General features: G+C 40.8%; 2 protein-coding genes across 2 annotated transcripts; both read left to right on the top strand.

Moving 5' to 3' along the window:
• Positions 1-5,145: 5,145 nt before the first annotated feature.
• Positions 5,146-10,925, top strand: LOC115747480 (G-type lectin S-receptor-like serine/threonine-protein kinase SD1-29). The gene is made up of 11 exons (XM_048279629.1): positions 5,146-5,274; positions 7,921-8,478; positions 8,577-8,669; positions 8,798-9,013; positions 9,102-9,156; positions 9,230-9,337; positions 9,520-9,623; positions 9,706-9,916; positions 10,012-10,198; positions 10,413-10,481; positions 10,637-10,925. The coding sequence occupies exons 1-11, from the start codon at positions 5,146-5,148 to the stop codon at positions 10,923-10,925; spliced, it is 2,019 nt and encodes a 672-aa protein (XP_048135586.1).
• Positions 10,926-14,617: 3,692 nt separating this feature from the next.
• Positions 14,618-16,538, top strand: LOC115747503 (amino acid transporter AVT3B). The gene has a single exon (XM_048279197.1). It carries the CDS (start codon positions 14,957-14,959, stop codon positions 16,250-16,252), a length of 1,296 nt encoding a protein of 431 aa, XP_048135154.1. The 5' UTR covers positions 14,618-14,956; the 3' UTR covers positions 16,253-16,538.
• The last annotated feature ends 1,786 nt before the right edge of the window (positions 16,539-18,324 follow it).

Below are 18,324 nucleotides of genomic sequence, written 5' to 3' on the forward strand. Positions count from 1 at the left end.
AGGTAGAGAGACACGTTAGATCGGCTTATGCTTTCGACAAGCTTGGCATCCCTTAGCATAATCGATGCAATCCTTAGTGATTATTGGTCAGAAGTAACCATGTCGTCATAATAACCATTTCATCTTTAAACTAGCTTGATGTGCCCTACAAATTCCTTCATGAACCTCTATCATTACGAGCATAGCTTCTTCATGTCCCAAATACTTTAGCAGCAGTCCATCTACTATTTTACGATATAGCTCATCATCAATTAAGAGATACTTCATGGCTTGCCTCTTCAAATCCTTGCTGCAAAGGTTTGGGCTCCTTAAGTAACTTATTAGGGGAGTCCTCTAATTTGGTCGAATAGGTTAGGCATCTTGACTTTCAACTAGCTCACTTTGAGCCATCATTACCCAAGTGTCTATTGAGGGCAAGACTCTTGTTTGGGTAATTATGTGGTCTACCAACTCTTTTTATTTTTTATATCCGGATGCCATCTGAGCTAATTTGTTGACTTCCGAATTCTCACTTCTTTTGACGTGGACCAATTCATATTTGACGAAGTACAACAATAGTTCTTTAGCTAAATTATGGTGTGATATGATATTTTCATTGAGACATTGGTATTCTCCATTGAGTTGTCTTATCACCAACTGGGAATCACTTTTAATCTTGATTGATTTGACTTTCATGTCAATCAAGGCATTCAACCTCACAATCAAGGCTTCATATTTAGTCCGATTAATTGAACATTCAAAATCAAGCTTAAACATGAGTTTAGTTTTTTTTTTTGGTAGGGCGATACAATCATAATCCCAACACCTGACGATTCGGATGTCACTGATCCATCAAAATACAACACCTAAGGTGCAATATGAAGATAATTTTCACCATCTTCTATTACAAAACTCGACGGGTATTCGGTGATAAAATTAGACATTGCCTACCTTTTTATTGCTTTGAGCGCACGTACATCAAATTGATCTCTAACAAAGTAAACGCCCTATTTTGCAATCCGGCCTCTTATAATTGGCCTGGACAAAATGTATTTAATTACGTTCATCTTACAAATTACATGTACCGTAGTGGCAACATGTAATGGCATAATTTCATACATGTATAGTACAATGATCGACATAATTTCTCTCTAGGGGTGTATCTTGTTTCGACGTTGTTCAACATCCTGCTCAAGTAGTATACTACTTATTCCTTGCCCTCATCATTCTCTTGTGCTAGCATACTTTCAATCGTGGTATCGGTTGCAAATAACTATAGCTTCAATGGCCTACCCGCTTTAAGTGGCATTAAAATCGGCGGCTTAATCAAATACTTTTTAATCGATCGAAGGCTAGCTGATGCTTCTCTTCTCATACAAATGCTTGCTCATTCTTCAATTTAAGCAAGGGAGAGAATACTTCGATTTTTCCCGACAAGTTAGCTATAAAACGACGCAAGAAATTCAATTTTTCAAGTATCATCTCAAGTTGCTTTTTGTTAACGGGATGCGGTAATTCTTGAATAGCCTTAACTTTGTACATATCTATCTCTATTCCCCTTTGATGAATTAGAAAGACAAAGAAATTACCAGCCTTTATACCAAAAGCACACTTCAACGGATTTATTTTCAATTTAAATTTCTGCATTGTAACGAAAGCTTGTTCTAGGTGATTCGGATGACTTACTTGGTTGGTCTTGACTATAACATCGTCGATATGAACCTCCATAAAGCCACCAATCATATCATGGAAGATGAAATTCATCGCTCTTTGATATGTAACACCAGCATTCTTCAATCCGAAAGGCATGAGAACCCACTCGAATGTTCCAATGGCACTAGGACACCCGAGGGCTGTTTTGTGAATGTCCTCCTCAGCTATGTATAGCTGATTATATCTTGAATACCTATCCATTAGAAACATAATTTCGTTGTTGGAAGCCGAATCGATTAACATATTGGCCATGGGCATTTAGTATTCATCCTTCGGAGTAGCAGAATTGAGATCACAAAAATCGATGCACATTTTGAGTTTACCGTTCTTCTTCTTGATAAGCACGATATTCGACAACCACTCGACATACCTTGATGTTCTTATAAAGCCAGCAGAGAGTAGTCACTTGATTTCCTCCTTGATCTAAAGCATTACCTCTCGGGCGAACCTCTTTGGAGCTTGTTTATGCAAACTAAACCCTTTTTTGATTGGTAATTGGTGCTCAACTACGTCTCTTTCTAGACCAGGCATCCCATGATATTTCTAGGCCAAGCAATCTTTATATCTCTTCAACAAGCTTACCAACTGGGTCTTGCATTCCCGATCAAGATGCGTTGGTTGCGTGCAAGCTTCATCTCCAAAATTAACTTCTTGTAATGGATCTTGGGCTTGAACCAGCTTATCATCTTCTTTAAGTGGTGATTCCTTGAAGTCTAAAATATCATCGATAACTTCATTGGATTGCTCAGCTTGTTTGGCCCTATAGGCCAAATACCTCTTAATGAGGTCTTGTGATAGTATATGATCTTCCATTAACAACTTCATCGAGCTAATACGCCAATTCCTTCTTAGGGACTCACCGAGTATTTCCCTTGTCGAAATGGCGGAATGCAATGTCACTTGGATCAATCTTAGGGGGTTTGCAAACTCGCAGGCAATCATCGGGAAATGTACCGACCGACTTTCTCTCAACCCGATATTCGATCTAGGTGATATAGGACCGAGTATTAACTTTCACATATTCTATCTTATCTCCATTCCAAAATGCCAACATTTGATGTAGTGTTGATGGAACACATTGATTTTCGTGTATTTGATCTCTTCCTAATAGTAGATTATATGATCCATTAGCATCGATAACACGGAAAGATATCCTTTACGTCTTTGATCCTATAGTCAGATTTGCAACATATATGCATTTTACTTCAGTGATTTCACTAGTAAAATTTGATAGCTAGATATTCGATGGGATTATTTCCCAATCTCTCTTTCCCAATTTCTTAAAGAACTTGTATGGGATAAGATTTAGCGTTGATCCACCATCTACTAAGCACATTCTTTACCGGTCACCCATTTATCTTGGCATTAATGTTGAGTGACCTTAAATGATTGGAGACACTCTCTAGGGGCCTCTCGAATTTCATTGTCTCTTTGTTGTCAATGCGTAACCGAGCTTCCTTTTTTTTTTTTTAAATGTAGCCTTGCTACCGCCGTCAGACACGGGCTATTCTAGTCGAAACTCATTAGGCAACTTAACTTGGACCATACATGAGCTCAAGAGTGATATTGACCCGCTTTTGGGAGATCCGAATTGTGATTTTGGCTTTGACACCTTTTAGGGAGCTAGTTGCATGTGATCCTTTTCTCGAGCAAGTCGAGCTTCCTTATCATTTGGTTTGCACCTCCAAACCAAACTCTTGACCCTTCAAAATCTGTGGCTACTCGTTACTACTAGCGCGAGCTTAGCTTAAGCAAAGTCAACTCGATTGGACTGTTGTTGTAGTTGACAAATTCTTCTTTTCCCTTTGTATTCTTCTTTTATTGGTAAGGGTCATGGCCTCTTTTGGGACTTCCATCTACCACAATCTCTCGTGTGGATCATTCGGTATCTTAAGGGTTCGCCGACGACGTGGTCTTACCGGAGCATAGTAACCCCGATAGATATCGTCATCGAACTCCTCTCCCCATTTAGAAGGAACTTCATTACGAGGGAAAGTAGGCGAGAAGAAGAATAGCTTACGTAATAATTGAATTTATCGCTAGGCTCTCCTATCGTGCCAATAATAGGGTCTCTTTTTTCATACATTTACTTAAAAGACTTACGAGGCTTTTGATGAACATGAGATCTCTTCGATGTTGCATTCTTGACTTGGGATTGTTTTTCACTCTGTTTGGAAACTTTGGCATTATGAGGCTTCTTGTCAGCTCAGTCATCCCTCCAATAATCATCTTCTTGTCAATCTATACTCTTTGGCGTTCATCTGCAATATGCACATATACTCGACAACTTATACTCCTTGTTTGGATGCTTTAGGGATACCATTCCTGTCATTAAAGGGAAAAAATCAGCATCTATATCCATTGGGGATTTCCCTTTATCGTCGGCAAACTTGATCTTCCCTTGTCGAATTGCTTCTTGGATATTCTTCTTGAGAACTAGGCAATCCGAGGTATTATGGCTCCATAAATGATGCCATTTATAGTACTTCTTTCCGACTAATTCATCTTTAGTGAGTAATTTTTTCCCTTCTATTAGCTTGTTCTGTCCATTAGCCAACGGCATATAAAAAATATCTTTAGTTCGACTTACATCGAAGGAATAATACACAGCTTCCTTAGCCCTAGCCATAATGGCCGATCTTTCTTTAACTTTCGCAGGCATTAACGCCCGGCAAGTATATAGCTTGCCAATGACCATCTCGGCAACAACTACCTAGACAGGGTTCGTTAGTTCTTCATTGAGGTCGGATGGTTCGACAAACTTCATATCTTCTCTTGGTGTGTGTTTTTTGTCCTTTTCTCCGAGTAGGCTTTCATGCTTGACAACTATTGTTGATAGTTCAAACAAGTCTATACATGGCTGGCCGACCATTCTATCCTGGATTTCAAACTTCAATCCGTTAAAGGCAAACTCCACAAATATTTTCTCAAGCAAAGGGACCAAGCATTTGTTCCTAGCTCTCTTAAACCTTCCGATGAATTGGTCGACAGTTTCATTTGCCATTTGCTTCATTGTTGATAAGTCAGCAATCGACAAATTTGGCACAACTCGTTGGAACTAACTATGAAATAGTCGCTCCATTTGCTCCCATGCCGCTACCGAATTTGGTGATAAGACAGTATACCACGTAAATGTTGTCTTCGACAGAGAAAGTAGGAACAACCTTAATTTCTAATGATCGGCGTGAGTAGCGTTTTCACACAAAGCTAAGAAACGATTGATGTGTTCGTATGTGGACCGATCATCCTCGTCTGTAAATAATGTAAACTCCGATATCTTGAATTCCCTTGGGTAAGGGATCGTATCCATCCAATTAGGGTGTGGCTTACGATAGACATTAACTTTATACCCCATCGTCGGATCGTTATACCCGACCATAGGGTCGAAAAGTGGCTGATTTTGATACACCGGTTAGTACGGTATTTAGTACCCTAGCTATTGTAGAACTTGATATGCCGGCTGTAGTGCTAGCGGAAAAGCCTGAAATTCTGGCTAGGAGGCTTATGGGTACAAAACTTGATACGTTGAATGGAACCCTGGTTGTGCGAATTGCTTGTGGATGTGATGTCCTGGTTGGAAAGGCAAATCCGGTCCTCTAACCTGGGGCAATTGGTCCTGCTCCCTAGCTTGACATCGCCCCCTAGGAGGAGCTAGTACTGCTCCTTGATTTTTGATAATCATGGGTACATGTGGCTCATTTATAGGGACGAGGTTCGGTTGAGCGTGACCAACAACAATAAGTAGGGCAACATGCATATCTTGTAGATTGAGATAATTGGGCACCTCATTTGGATCTACATTTGTTTGAGGGTTCGAACCGTCAACTTGGGCGACAGGTAACGCCTCTCCTCATTGCAAAATCCTAGCAAGTGCTATTGGTGGAATATTCTGCCCAACAGAGCCCACATTTGTTGATGGGGTAGGCGATAAAGGGATAGGGATGGGAACATTCCCAACTTGAGAGTGTGATGGCCCTGTCCGAGCTCCATGTTGACTCGAGGCACACTCATGATAAGTGTTAATGATTAATGGTCTAACAACATCAATCATCCATTGAACAACATGATCTGCAAACTCGTTTTGAGTTTCCTCAATTGTACGTCTTATCGACGACAACATGACGGGCGTAATTTCCATGTTCCCCCTTAGCTCTTCAACATGTTGTCGAGGAATGTCATCATCATTACCCTGGACCTGGTTTAGCAAACCATGTGTAGTTGATAACTCTGTTCGCAGCACCTCTTTCATGGGTTTGTTTCCAACGTTGTCTAAGTTGTTATGTCCCCTTGTGTGTGGCATATCTCTCTCTCGAACCGATACTTTCGTGTCTTATTAGGCGTGCCAAAAAAGATTGTTGACGAAAATCTTTTGTCGAACATAAACAGTTCATTTTTTAATAAGGAGTTCCGGGTTAGTTTTGGATATATGGTGTCAAATACAAAAGATGTATTGATATTAGTAACATCATACAGACTTTTAACCAATCAATGGACGATGCAATCGATGGCCTATGATGTACCGACACTGAAGATATAACAATGAAATTTAATTGACGATGCTAGACAAGATGTAGGATACAATGCCGGAATTTAATCGACGACACTAGACAATGTGGGACACAATGCCGGAATCTAATCAATGACACTAGCAATATAGGACATAGTGTCGGAATCTAATCAACAACATTAGACAATGTAGAACACAATGCCGGAATTTAATCAAAGACACTAGATAATGTAAGACACAATGTCGGAATTTAATCGACGACATTGGAGGGTGGATAGACGGCGGAATCTAATCAACGATACCAATCCGGGATAAGAAACTCGCTGTAATTAAATCTAAGACGGGAATCTAAACTATTGCTAAGCTAAACTAAATACTGAAAGTAATGAAAGATAAAAGACTTATTGTGTTGATTTGTTCGGGAGGCTTCTCGTTGGACAACTCACGGTATTTATAGAGGCGCTTTAGCAACCGTTGACTAGTTACTGCCCCTAGCTTTCCACTTTATGCTCCACTTTCAGCACGTTCTCCTATCATTCGACAGTTTATCATCGACAGTTTCTGGTTTTACGTACCATCCTCTCTCCCCTTTTGAGGATTGTCGCCCATTTCTGCAATTGCTTTGATTGTGACCTCTTTCGTGCGTCCTTTTTCCTTTACTCTGTGAGAAATGCCGCCAAAAATCATCCTTGACACGTGGCGTCCTTACGGTTAATCAGACTCTGATTTCAGTACACTCAACTGTAGCTGACTACTGCTTCCTTACATGCCTATCACGTGAATCCTCGGGTAACTTTAGGTGTCAACACCTTCAACACTATGTGTCATCAGTCACTTATCTATAATTTTTTTGGTTCAAAAAAGTTTTCAAGGTTCAGTTACAATGGCTTGGAACTGATGGAACAGGAAAAGGTATGAACTCATTTTTTCATGCCAACTGAAATCGAACAGCTTTAAATAGTTGAATATACGGTAACCTGCATTTACCCTTTTAAAGCTTAGCAACTCATGAAATCCAGTCATCGCAAGAAGAAAGTAATTGGTCCACAAACGCTATCATTGAACGAACGTAGATCAACTGTCATCTTCTGTCTGCATTCTGTACGGAAGGATCATTGGACAGCTCAGCTTTGGGAGACTGCCGCTAATATCTGGGCCAACGTTTTTTGGACTGTTCGGTCTTATAATTGGAAGTCTCCTCAATTTGAATGGCTTAGATGTGCTCATCTCAAGTGTTGACCTTTTATTGGCACGACTGAGTTTACAGATGGAACCTTTCTTGGTTAAGCCCCGGTTCTCAGGCCAAACAATTCGAAGTTTTGCAGGAGGAGGAGGAGGATCCACGTGTAAACTAAGAGGCTGAGTCAAATTTGAACGGGCGGAGAAACAATTCCAAACTTTAATAGTCAATGAAGACATGCTCTTCTGAAAAAAGTTGTTTTTAACCACCCTTTTGACTTAGATGATTGTGATGTTACAGGATATACGAAAGTTGTAACATAACAATTATCAACACCGAGTGGTTAGTTTGTTGGCAAAATGAACTCTGGACAAGCATAAGAAAAGGACTTGAAAAGACATGGTACCTTGAGCCCCAAGGCTTGACAAACAGATGATCTCGCTCACTGACCCTCCGAACTCGCTAGGCTCGTTCAGTCATTCTTGTCATGCGACTTATGATTGCTCAATGCTCTTGCTTGGTCTTCTTGTTCCTACTTCAGGCAAGCCATATAGCTAGTGGCTCGGTTGGCAATATTACTACATCGGAGCCACTCTTTTCGAACCAAACTCTACTATCCTCTGGCCAAATGTTCGAGCTTGGTTTCTTCATGCTGAATGGGTCGGAAAATCAGTATGTTGGCATATGGTACAAGAACTTGACGCCTTCTAAAATCGTGTGGGTGGCCAATAGGGATGTGCCGCTCATGTACACAGATCGGTCTGCAAAATTAACCATAGGCAATGATGGGAATTTGAAGCTCGTGGATGGACAACAGGATATTGTTTGGTCCAGCAATGTCTCTAGTCAGTCCAATTATACTTCAGCAGCACTATTCGATAGTGGCAATTTCGTTCTGCAAGATGCCAGTTCTAGTGTAATATGGGGAAGCTTCGAGGATCCAACAGACACTCCTCTTCCAGGCATGAAGATGGTGTTAAATATCAGGACTGGAGCAAATAGTTTTTATTTTCTTGGAGAAGTGACAGTGATCCGTCACCAGGAAGTTTCTCGACTGGACTGTCATCAGAGGCGCCACCCCAAATTTTCACTTGGAATGGTTCGACCCCTTACTGGAGAGGCGGGCAATGGGACAAATCGAAATTTATCGGCATAGAAAGCATGGACGATTCGTACTTGAGTGGGGTCTATGTCCAGCAAGATATTCAGCAAGGGATCACTTATTTTTGGTTCAATACTTACAACAGCTACTTCGCATACGTGTTCATTTCGCCAGGAGGATCTCTTACGGTAATGAAATGGGATCGTGGAGCTAAGGCGTCGTTGACAAATTGGGTGGGACCAAATTATACATGCGAGATTTATGGAGCTTGTGGTGCTTTTGGAGTTTGCAACTCATTGAATTCACCTATTTGCAGATGCTTGTATGGGTTTGTGCCAAAGTCAAATGTGGAATGGAACAATGGAAACTGGACCGGAGGATGTGTAACAGAGATGTAATTGAATTGCCAGAAAAACACAAGCACACTGGCTTCATCAAAGCTAGATGCCTTTTGGCAAATGAGCCGGATGAAACTGCCCGACTCTGGGGACCATTTATCAGACATTGGAGATCAAGAAGGATGTTTAAGTTGGTGCATAGGCAATTGTTCTTCCTTGGCTTATTCTTCTCTCAGCACCATTGGGTGTATGGTTTGGACTGGAGACCTCATTGATCTTCAGGATTTTCCCATAGTTGGGCAAGATCTATTTGTTCGAGTTGCCCAAGTAAAAACAGGTTAGACATTTTTTCCTTGAGATGAGTTTAATGACACCATATGTCTTTTACAAGCCTTTATCTCCCATTTCAGGTGGATCATCACAGAAAGCAGTTAGCATCAGCCTGAGTATTCTTGCCAGGATCGTGGTCTTTGCCGTATTTATTTTTGGTCTTTGCAAATGGAGAGCTAAGAAAAGAGGTAAAATTAAAATGCCAAATTAGTGTTTTTAGAGGATTAAGCTTCTATTTTGTTTAATCTTCTATTGCTATGAAGAAAGCAAGCTAATTCTTCACTAATAATAAACATCATAAATTTAACCAAAATTCTTAGGCTGCTTGACTCGGTAGACATATCTAAAATTCCAGGCAAACTTTTATAAGGAAATGCATGGAAAGAGCAGCTGAATCAAGATGATTCACTAGAAGTGACCCTACTGAGTTTTGATAGCATACTCGGCCAAGGAGGATTTGGCATCATTTGTAAGGTAAAATCATTCTGCAAGACATTCCGATAAATGAAAATACAGAAATAATTCAAGGTCTAAAACCTATATAAATTGCAAACAGGGAAAGCTAAATGATGTGAAAGAGGTAGCTGTGAAGAGACTTTCTAGTTGCTCGGCCCAACGCATTGAAGAGTTCAAGAATGAGATCATCCTAATATCAAAACTCCAACATCGAAATCTTGTTAAACTCATGGGTTACTGCATTGAAGGAGAAGAAAATATTTTGGTATACAAGTACTTGCCAAACAAAAGCTTGGATACGTTTGTTTTTGGTTGGCTTTTCCTCTCCAAATCATTATTTTTGGTAATGTATTTTTCGGCACAACTCTAAAACTCGATAACTGTTCTTGTTTGTCGTTTTTGTTAGATTCAAGGAAGAAGGAAGAACTCAACTGGGGCAAACGATTCCATATTATTCAGGGGATTGCTAGGGGACTTCTCTACCTCCATCGAGATTCTTGCCTCAGGATCATACATCGAGACTTAAAAGTGAGCAATACTCTCTTGGATGAAAAAATGAACCCGAAAATTTCAGATTTTGGGCTGGCTCGAATGTTTGAGGGCAGCTAAGTTTTGGCGTACACTCGGAAAATTGTTGGAACCCTGTAAGCTCTTTAGTCCTACTTGAATTATCAATCCGTGGAGTCAATCGTTTCAAGCAGACAGAAGTGTTTGTTACCTCAGCGAACCTGCCACTTTGTGCATGTTTCATCCTGTTTTCCTTCAATAGAATGAAAGAGTACATACATAACATGTTCAACTCTGCAGTGGCTATATGTCTCCTGAGTATGCCATGGCTGGAAGGTTTTTCGAGAGTTTCGATGTCTATAGCTTCAGGTTGTTGCTGTTGGAGATCGTTAGCGGCAAAAAGAACACAGCCCCATGTGACCAGGGACAATATCTCAGTCTCCTTTCCTACGTAAGTGACAAATTCCAACCTTATTCGATAGTGTAAGTTCGCTACTATATTATGACATAGTTCTATCTTACAGGCATGGCAATTATGGAGTGAAGGCTGCTCACGAAACGGTTGCCGGTAGCTCTCCGTTGAAGGTATCAAGATGCATCCATGTTGGGCTTCTCTGTGTTCAAGACCACGCCATGGATAGACCAAACATGTCTGATATGGTCCTAATGCTGAGCCGCGAATTGGATCTTCCTCAACCAAGACAGGCCGTATTCACTTTACAAACCGAAATGCCAAATGCTGCTATTTCACCACAGCAAGAGGTCATCTGGTCTGTTAACACTGTCGCAAATACAACGGTCGAAGGGAGATGACTGGTTGTCTTTCATCACTTCTATATTCGTTTTTCAACAGACAATTTTGTTGTATTTTCTAAGATATTATTAGTGCCTTTTCAATTCAAGGATGGCTTTAGTACGCTCTGTACAAAAGGTTGGAGGATGGATACAAATTATCCAATTCAGTGTTTGGCAATGTCATCTGGACTGGATTAACCCAGATATACTTGGGTAAAATGTAAGATAAGAAATCCGAGAGAGGAAATGGGATAAACCCGGACTGCATAAAAAAGTTAAAAATAACTTAAAAAACCTTATCATCCAATAGTCAGACCTAGCACTGCTATTGCTCGTTGGGTGCTTCGATTAATGGAGGGTGAAAATGACTACACTGATCTTCGAACTGCTTCTTTTTCAGTTTATTTGAATTCGGCACAAGAGAGCTTCGTGCAAAAGCTTGGTGAGTCGGCTCAGTTCTCGTCTCATGTTCTGAAAGGCTTAGGGAAGGTCACGGCTAGAGAGGGCGAAATCGGCATCTTTGGTGCCAAAAAGTACTTCGACATGGACATAGATGAGGACTTTGCTCCACCGCTTGTGGATGATTACACGAGGAAATTCGTGTATAAGGAAGAAAGTCATCTTGATCCTTATTCTAGTAGCTTGAAGACTAGGTCCAGAACACTGAATTTGAGCTCTGAGACGAGTTGGAACAGCCAAACTTCTTTCTTGAGAAGCTTTCAGAGGATTCCATATCAGGGGAAGCAGAACAGATCCAACGGGAGGATCTTTTTTCGTAGGGCTGAGCTGCAACAGGTCTTGTTCAGATAGGAAGTCCATAGACGTTAGCAAAAACATTTAGGGCAGACATCACCGTCCTACATAGGAGGCTATTGGCGTGCTGGATAGCACATCTCGTACCCATATTATATCCCCGAAGGATAATTAGGAGGATTTCTAATCCCACATTATCCTACCGTATCCAATCAAATGCGTTTGTAATATATACATTTTCAATAAAACACAATGGACTTAGGAATTTGTTCTGATTTACAATAGCTAGAACTGTTGGTATCGTTAAGGAGAACTAGACCTATTAACTTGGTGGGTTGGATCGGGGTTAAGATCGGATAGAAAATGATCCGATCCATATTAATTCATTTAACCCGTTTTGATATATTTGCATGCAATACAAATCTAGTGACCTATATCCAACCCGATCAATATTGTTAAGACACTTTTATATTTAATTCAATCTAAATAAATTTCTATTTTTTTTAATTCTTAATGTTATGTATATACAAGTTTTTTTTTTTATAAATTGCTGGATTTCCTTTTTCCTCCGCCAGCAACAACAGGTGACTAGCCAACCATCGGCGAAGTCCGTTGATCTGTGTCGGTGGCATCCAGCGACCAAGGATGGACGACCGGCCGGATTTTGTAGAAGAAAAAGAAAAAGAAAAAAATAAAAATAAATAATTATAAAACATCATAAAATTAAAAATCATAAAATTTATTTATGACTCACTTAACAAAATTAGGTAACCCATTTATAACCCATTTAAAATCTATTGAATTGTTAAGTAACCCATCTATGACTCACTCAAACTTATTATTGAAAACTAAGTGTAACTTATTTGCTACCTATATTATTAAAATTTGAGTTAAAATATGGGTCTTGGAATCATTTTGCCACCTCTAAGGAGAACTATCAAATAATCACCATCACGTCTCATCACCAATTGCCTTATAAAGATTTGGTTTTCTGGTTTTTTTCATATGAAAGATGCAATCGTTAAAGCTAGACTAAAGTTCCCACATAATAATACTCTTGATTCGAATCTCAAGTCCATTAATTTTATATTTAATCTTTTTGAAAGGAAAATCAAGGTTATCCAAAGTTCAACCAAACACATCCTTAGTTGCTTTTGTTTCTATTTTCTTAATTTTACTGAGCGTTTGGAATGATTGTAATCTTGTTTTAGGCCAAGATTGTCATATGATAAATCCTTAACAAGATGCCCGACATTCAATTGTACTTAACGCCAAAATATTTGTAACTTATATATCTTGATTTTATACGACGTCTTGCCAAAATGTATGACGCCCTATCGTACTTGAGGCCGACTATCGAATGTCTCTTTCAATATCATTTGATGTTTTACCAAGCCATATACGATTTAGACATCCTTAAAGCCAAAACCATTGTAATTTAATTTATAATACAATACAATGTTGTGTTAATTGCATACCACTTTATATTATTCCATTGTAAAGTACGAATTTTCTTATGTACACACACACATATATATATATGACACACATATATATATATATATATATGACAATTTATCATATTCCAGGTGAAAATGCAGTATGTGATTTTCCAATATAGTTCCACCTTTTTTAAACATGTATACTTTCATATAGTATGTACACCGTCTTGTTGCACCGTCCTAAATTGATGTTGAAAAAACATTGAAAAGGAAAACTCTGGCTTTTTTGGGCGGGAAACCCTTCATTTTTTTCTCTCTCACGGCCCATCATCCTTCGTCTTCGCTTCGCTTTGCTATTCACAGTGTTCGCTCGGAGTTGCTTCCATGCCGAGATTCGAGTACCCAACTCACCCGATCGGAGATACTGTGTTCCTCGTCGATTCCCAGATCTTCAGCAGCATGTTGGTGCATCACCTCGCCGATCCCACCCCTGATTTTGTTTCCGATCTCTACACCCAGCTCCCAGCCCTTGATCTACCTTCACTCTTTCCAGGAGTAAGTTACTCATCTTCAGTCCCTCTTTTCATGGAACCCCAGGTTTCTCAAGGTTCGAAATCTGCGGGTTGGATTCTTATAGCCTCGATCCCGTCCGTTAAAGTTGCAACCTTTGTGCGTTTGTTGTGTGTATTCAAGTGATTGAGCAACTTTCCCTTTTTTTTTTTTTTTTTTGCAAGTCAGAGCATAGATATTGATCATGGCCAAGCAAGCTATTACAAATATTATTAAGATGTCATCCGCCTAATGCATTTAGAACAACACCTTGTACTTCTTTCTAGGGAAAAGTCATCACTATCAGCTTTAGTCTCACCAAGTGTCTAATGAAGAGTGACAATCTAACTTTGTGAATTTGGGAATCTATTGAAAACTCGGGTCGAACGAATTGAAAGTCCGAGGAACTAGACTGAACATCGAGGGACAGTAAACGAATCGTGTTGAACAAATTAAGAATCCAGTGATGATATTGTACACGGAGCCAAAGTTTATGGATCAATATCTCATTTTCCGATAGTAATAACGATTTTTTTTTTTCTGAGGAAACACTTGAAGAGTGCCACAAATACAACTGATGATGGATCAGATCACGCTTCAAATGAGGCGAACAGACAAAACCCAACATAAGCTCAAAAGGTTGGAAAAGCCAGAGTGGCAATGGTTGCTCTGTCCTAACATTTTAATTTTCCTTGGAAATAACTAGGAATCTGGTAATTTGTCACGGTGTAATTTCCCTGGTAATCCTCTGGGCTCTCTCGCTTTGTCCCTTTCTTTCGCTCCGTACAGGTTGAACCCCACTTATGTGGTGGGACCCCCACTGTAATTAAAAAATAATAATTTTTATTATTTTTTATTTCTTTGTGTCGAAATAAATAAAAATAATTAGACCTTTTGGAATTTTTATTTATTTATTTGGAGAAAGATCTTTTGGAATTCGAGCATCTACAATTTCTCTCTCCTTCTCCTTCCTCCTTCCTTCATATCGTCTTCTTTCTGCAGTCGTAAGATATTCAGACCAACCACCATCTTCATCGTCACCAACCCAGAAACTGAAGACCGGAAGACGATTTGAAGCCATCATCACTCGCCGTCTCTCGTACTCGCTTCTCTCTCTCTCTCTCTCTCCCGAGTCCCCTTCATCATCTCCTTGCAAGAACTTCGAATCGCTTTGATAGGTAAAAGCACACCGATCGTTGCGCGAAATCGAAAAATTTGGCGTCTTTCTTCGGGGGGGAATTCATACGGCCACGACCCACTTTCGGATTCTCCCGAGATCGGATCAATCTCAGCTCGAATTCGGACATGGGGTTCGACAAAGAAGCGAGCTCGTCGTCGCAGGCCCTGAGGCTGCCCCTCCCTCGCGAGGACACGCCTCTTCTCGGTAAGCCGCGCCCTCTCTCCTCGCAGCCCAAGACCTTCGCGAACGTGTTCATCGCGATCGTCGGGGCGGGGGTCCTCGGCCTGCCGTACGCGTTCAAGCGCACCGGTTGGCTCATGAGCCTACTCATGCTCTTCTCCGTCGCCGCCCTGACCTACCACTGCATGATGCTCCTGGTCATCACCCGCCGCAAACTCGAATCCGCCCACGGGTTCTCGAAAATCGCGTCCTTCGGGGATCTGGGGTTCACGGTATGCGGTTCGATCGGTCGGATCGTTGTCGACATCATGATGGTGCTGTCGCAGGCTGGGTTTTGCGTCAGTTACTTGATTTTCATTGGTAACACGGTGGCTAATCTGTTCAATTCGGGTTCGGATAGGACTGTGGGTGCGTATTTGAGTTCAAAGATATGGGGTATATCCGCAAAGAGTTTCTGTATATGGGGGTCTTTGCCTTTCCAGTTGGGCTTAAATTCGATTAAAACATTGACGCACTTGGCACCTTTGAGCATTTTTGCGGATGTAGTCGATCTCGGAGCTATGGGCGTGGTGATGATTGATGATGTGAGTATTATTTGGAAGAATGGGGTAGAGGTTCAGGCCTTTGGGGGTCTGTCTGTGTTCTTTTATGGACTGGGTGTGGCTGTCTATGCTTTTGAAGGGGTCGGCATGGTGTTGCATTTGGAGTCTGAGACGAAAGATAAGAGTAAGTTTGGGAAGATCTTGGCCATCGCGATGGCTTTCATTGCGTTGATGTACGGAGGATTTGGGTTGCTGGGTTACTTGGCGTTTGGCGGAAACACCAGAGATATAATTACGGCTAACATGGGGAAGGGCTTGATTAGTACTCTGGTGCAACTGGGTCTCTGTATCAATTTGTTTTTCACCTTCCCTTTGATGATGCACCCGGTTTATGAAATTGTGGAGCGGCGCTTATCGGGCGGAAGATATTGCATTTGGCTGAGATGGCTACTGGTGTTATTAGTGAGTTTGATTGCCCTGCTGGTGCCTAACTTTGGGGATTTCTTGTCGTTGGTTGGAAGCAGTGTATGCTGTGGACTGGGATTCGTGTTGCCTGCTCTGTTTCACTTGCTGGTGTGCAAGGAAGAGATGAGTTGGAAAGGCTGGAGTGTGGACATGGGGATTATTGTGCTGGGACTCGTGCTAGGTGTTTCAGGGACTTGGTATGCGCTCGTGGAAATTTTCTCCACAAAGGTATGATTTTGAGCTTCGTTTTCAAGTTTCATGACAGGGTAGCGGCATGATACACATTTTGTATCACTCTGTCGCATGAATGGCCTCTTTCCCTGCACAATAAAAATCAATGAGCACGTAGTATTTGCTTATCCTTTGGCAAAATCCCAATAAGCAGTACATATATCAGTGTGCTAAGTGAGAATCATCTGAAATGTAAATAGGATTTCCATGTTCTCAACTCTCATCTTCTACTGATTTCCAGATCATGGAGCTCCTATATTTTATCAACTTTCAGAAGCATTTTACATTATATGTTGCTTTGTCTGATCAATCAGTTTGTTGGGCACGCTATTTTCGCGTTGACATTCTTTTACACACACCCGCAGCGTTTATTTTTCCAGTAGAGCAATGGTTGAGCGAATTAATTGCACAGAGAGTAGTTAATAAAGATAGAGCCCACAGTGGTATGCCTGTGAACTACATCTATTCACTGGAAGCAAGTTTTGGGAGAAAGTTGGGCACCCCTTCAAGAGTTTATGATAAAGTTCTTTTCATTACTTTCTTGGAGGAACTTGACAGTTTCCACTACCAGATTCCCTGATGAGTTGAAGACCCTGCTCGGTTTTGAATCCCTGCGAAGAACTCAATCTCATCATCTATGCAAAGCATGGTTGATAAACTTAAAGAAAGTAATGAAAAGAACTTAGTCATGGTTGATGACTAAGTTCTTTTCATTACTTTCTTGGAGGAACTTGAGAGTTTCCACTACCAGATTCCCTGATGAGTGGGGAGAACTCAATCTCATCATCTTTGCAAAGCATGGTGGTGAAACGGTGGGAGTGGTAGAAAGGGTATGCTCCAGTTCGGGAGATAAAATTAGATTCTTTACCAGTGCAATTACTATACTGTTAGGGGAAATAGATGTTGCTTATTTTGCCTTATCTCTTAGCATGGATTATGTCGAAAATGTTGGATACACTTACCTGAGGCGAGCTTTTCTCGATACAAAAACAAAAAACAGGAAAAGAAATGGGACCAAAGTAACACGCAGCGGACAAGTAGTCGAAAGGGCTTAACTTTCTTAACGTATAAGGACCCTGTTCTTTCGCTTTCATCTGGAAACTAAAGGTTCTCTTGTTAACAAATAAGTACCAAGGCCTTGATCTCCTTTTCCTCCCATCCAAACCATTTTTCTCGTGCCAGAAGAGCTAATGATCGATCAATGAGAAGAGCAGTCCTTTGGAGACGACAAAACATGTGTTTTATAGTAGCCAATAAGCGAAGAGGATACTAAAAACAGCAGCAAAGGTTGTCCAAACTTAATGTTTTTCGGTCGTGCCCCCCTCACATCGAAAAGGTTTTCGACGAACGGTCGAGATTTGTTAATTTGGGATGCAACGGTCGTCGATTTCCAAGAATCTGATCCTTTGAGAGGCGGCTCTCTTTTGAGAAGGACATGGATTTGGAATGATGCGAATTAATTACGTTTCAAACTTGAACGGCGGCTTTCTTTTGTTTATACCACCAGTACAAGAAACTTGTGGAGGGGACCATCTGCGTTTCCGTCCGCATCGGATAAAACTCAGCGGACTTGAAAATATGACTGAAAAGGATGGGAGCTGTCCTTATCGCAGCCGCTCATGGAAAAAAGCTAAAGCTTAAATTGAGTTTGACATCTCAAAGGGAGGTCGAATCCTCAAAGAACTGGAACGGTCGCAAATTTTTTTCTTTTCTTTAATATCTGATCTTTCCTTTATCAAGTGCCGAGGAACGCTCTCCGACCAGCACTGCTTAATATCATTGACCACTAATTCAGGATTGCAGAAATTGCGATATCAATTAGTGTCTGTCGTACTAGGGGATGCCCACTGAGGCATACGGGAAGAACTTGACATGTCCAGTTCTGACAAGGTTCTTTGCTTTATAGTTATCGCAAATTCAAGTTAATTATGTTTTGCCTCTTGCTCGGACAAAGACGGTGCAAAAATTCCCAATCATGGACCTTGTAGATTGTGTCATCCAAGAAAAAAGAGAACAATCCAAAAGGAGAACTTCGGATACATTCTTTAAGGGTTTTGCCCGTTCTTTGCACATGA

Source organism: Rhodamnia argentea, chromosome 5, assembly GCF_020921035.1.
Source record: "Rhodamnia argentea isolate NSW1041297 chromosome 5, ASM2092103v1, whole genome shotgun sequence".
NCBI classification, from domain to species: Eukaryota; Viridiplantae; Streptophyta; class Magnoliopsida; order Myrtales; family Myrtaceae; genus Rhodamnia; species Rhodamnia argentea.

Bases quoted from the DNA above. Each gene is read 5' to 3' on its own strand.
- LOC115747480 (XM_048279629.1), top strand. From the start codon at position 5,146: ATGCCGGCTGTAGTGCTAGCGGAAAAGCCTGAAATTCTGGCTAGGAGG. The intron at 5,275-7,920 runs GCAAATCCGGTC...TTCCTACTTCAG, and splicing joins GTGATGTCCTGGTTGGAAAG to GCAAGCCATATAGCTAGTGG. The intron at 9,624-9,705 runs GTAAAATCATTC...AATTGCAAACAG, and splicing joins GATTTGGCATCATTTGTAAG to GGAAAGCTAAATGATGTGAA.
- LOC115747503 (XM_048279197.1), top strand. From the start codon at position 14,957: ATGGGGTTCGACAAAGAAGCGAGCTCGTCGTCGCAGGCCCTGAGGCTG.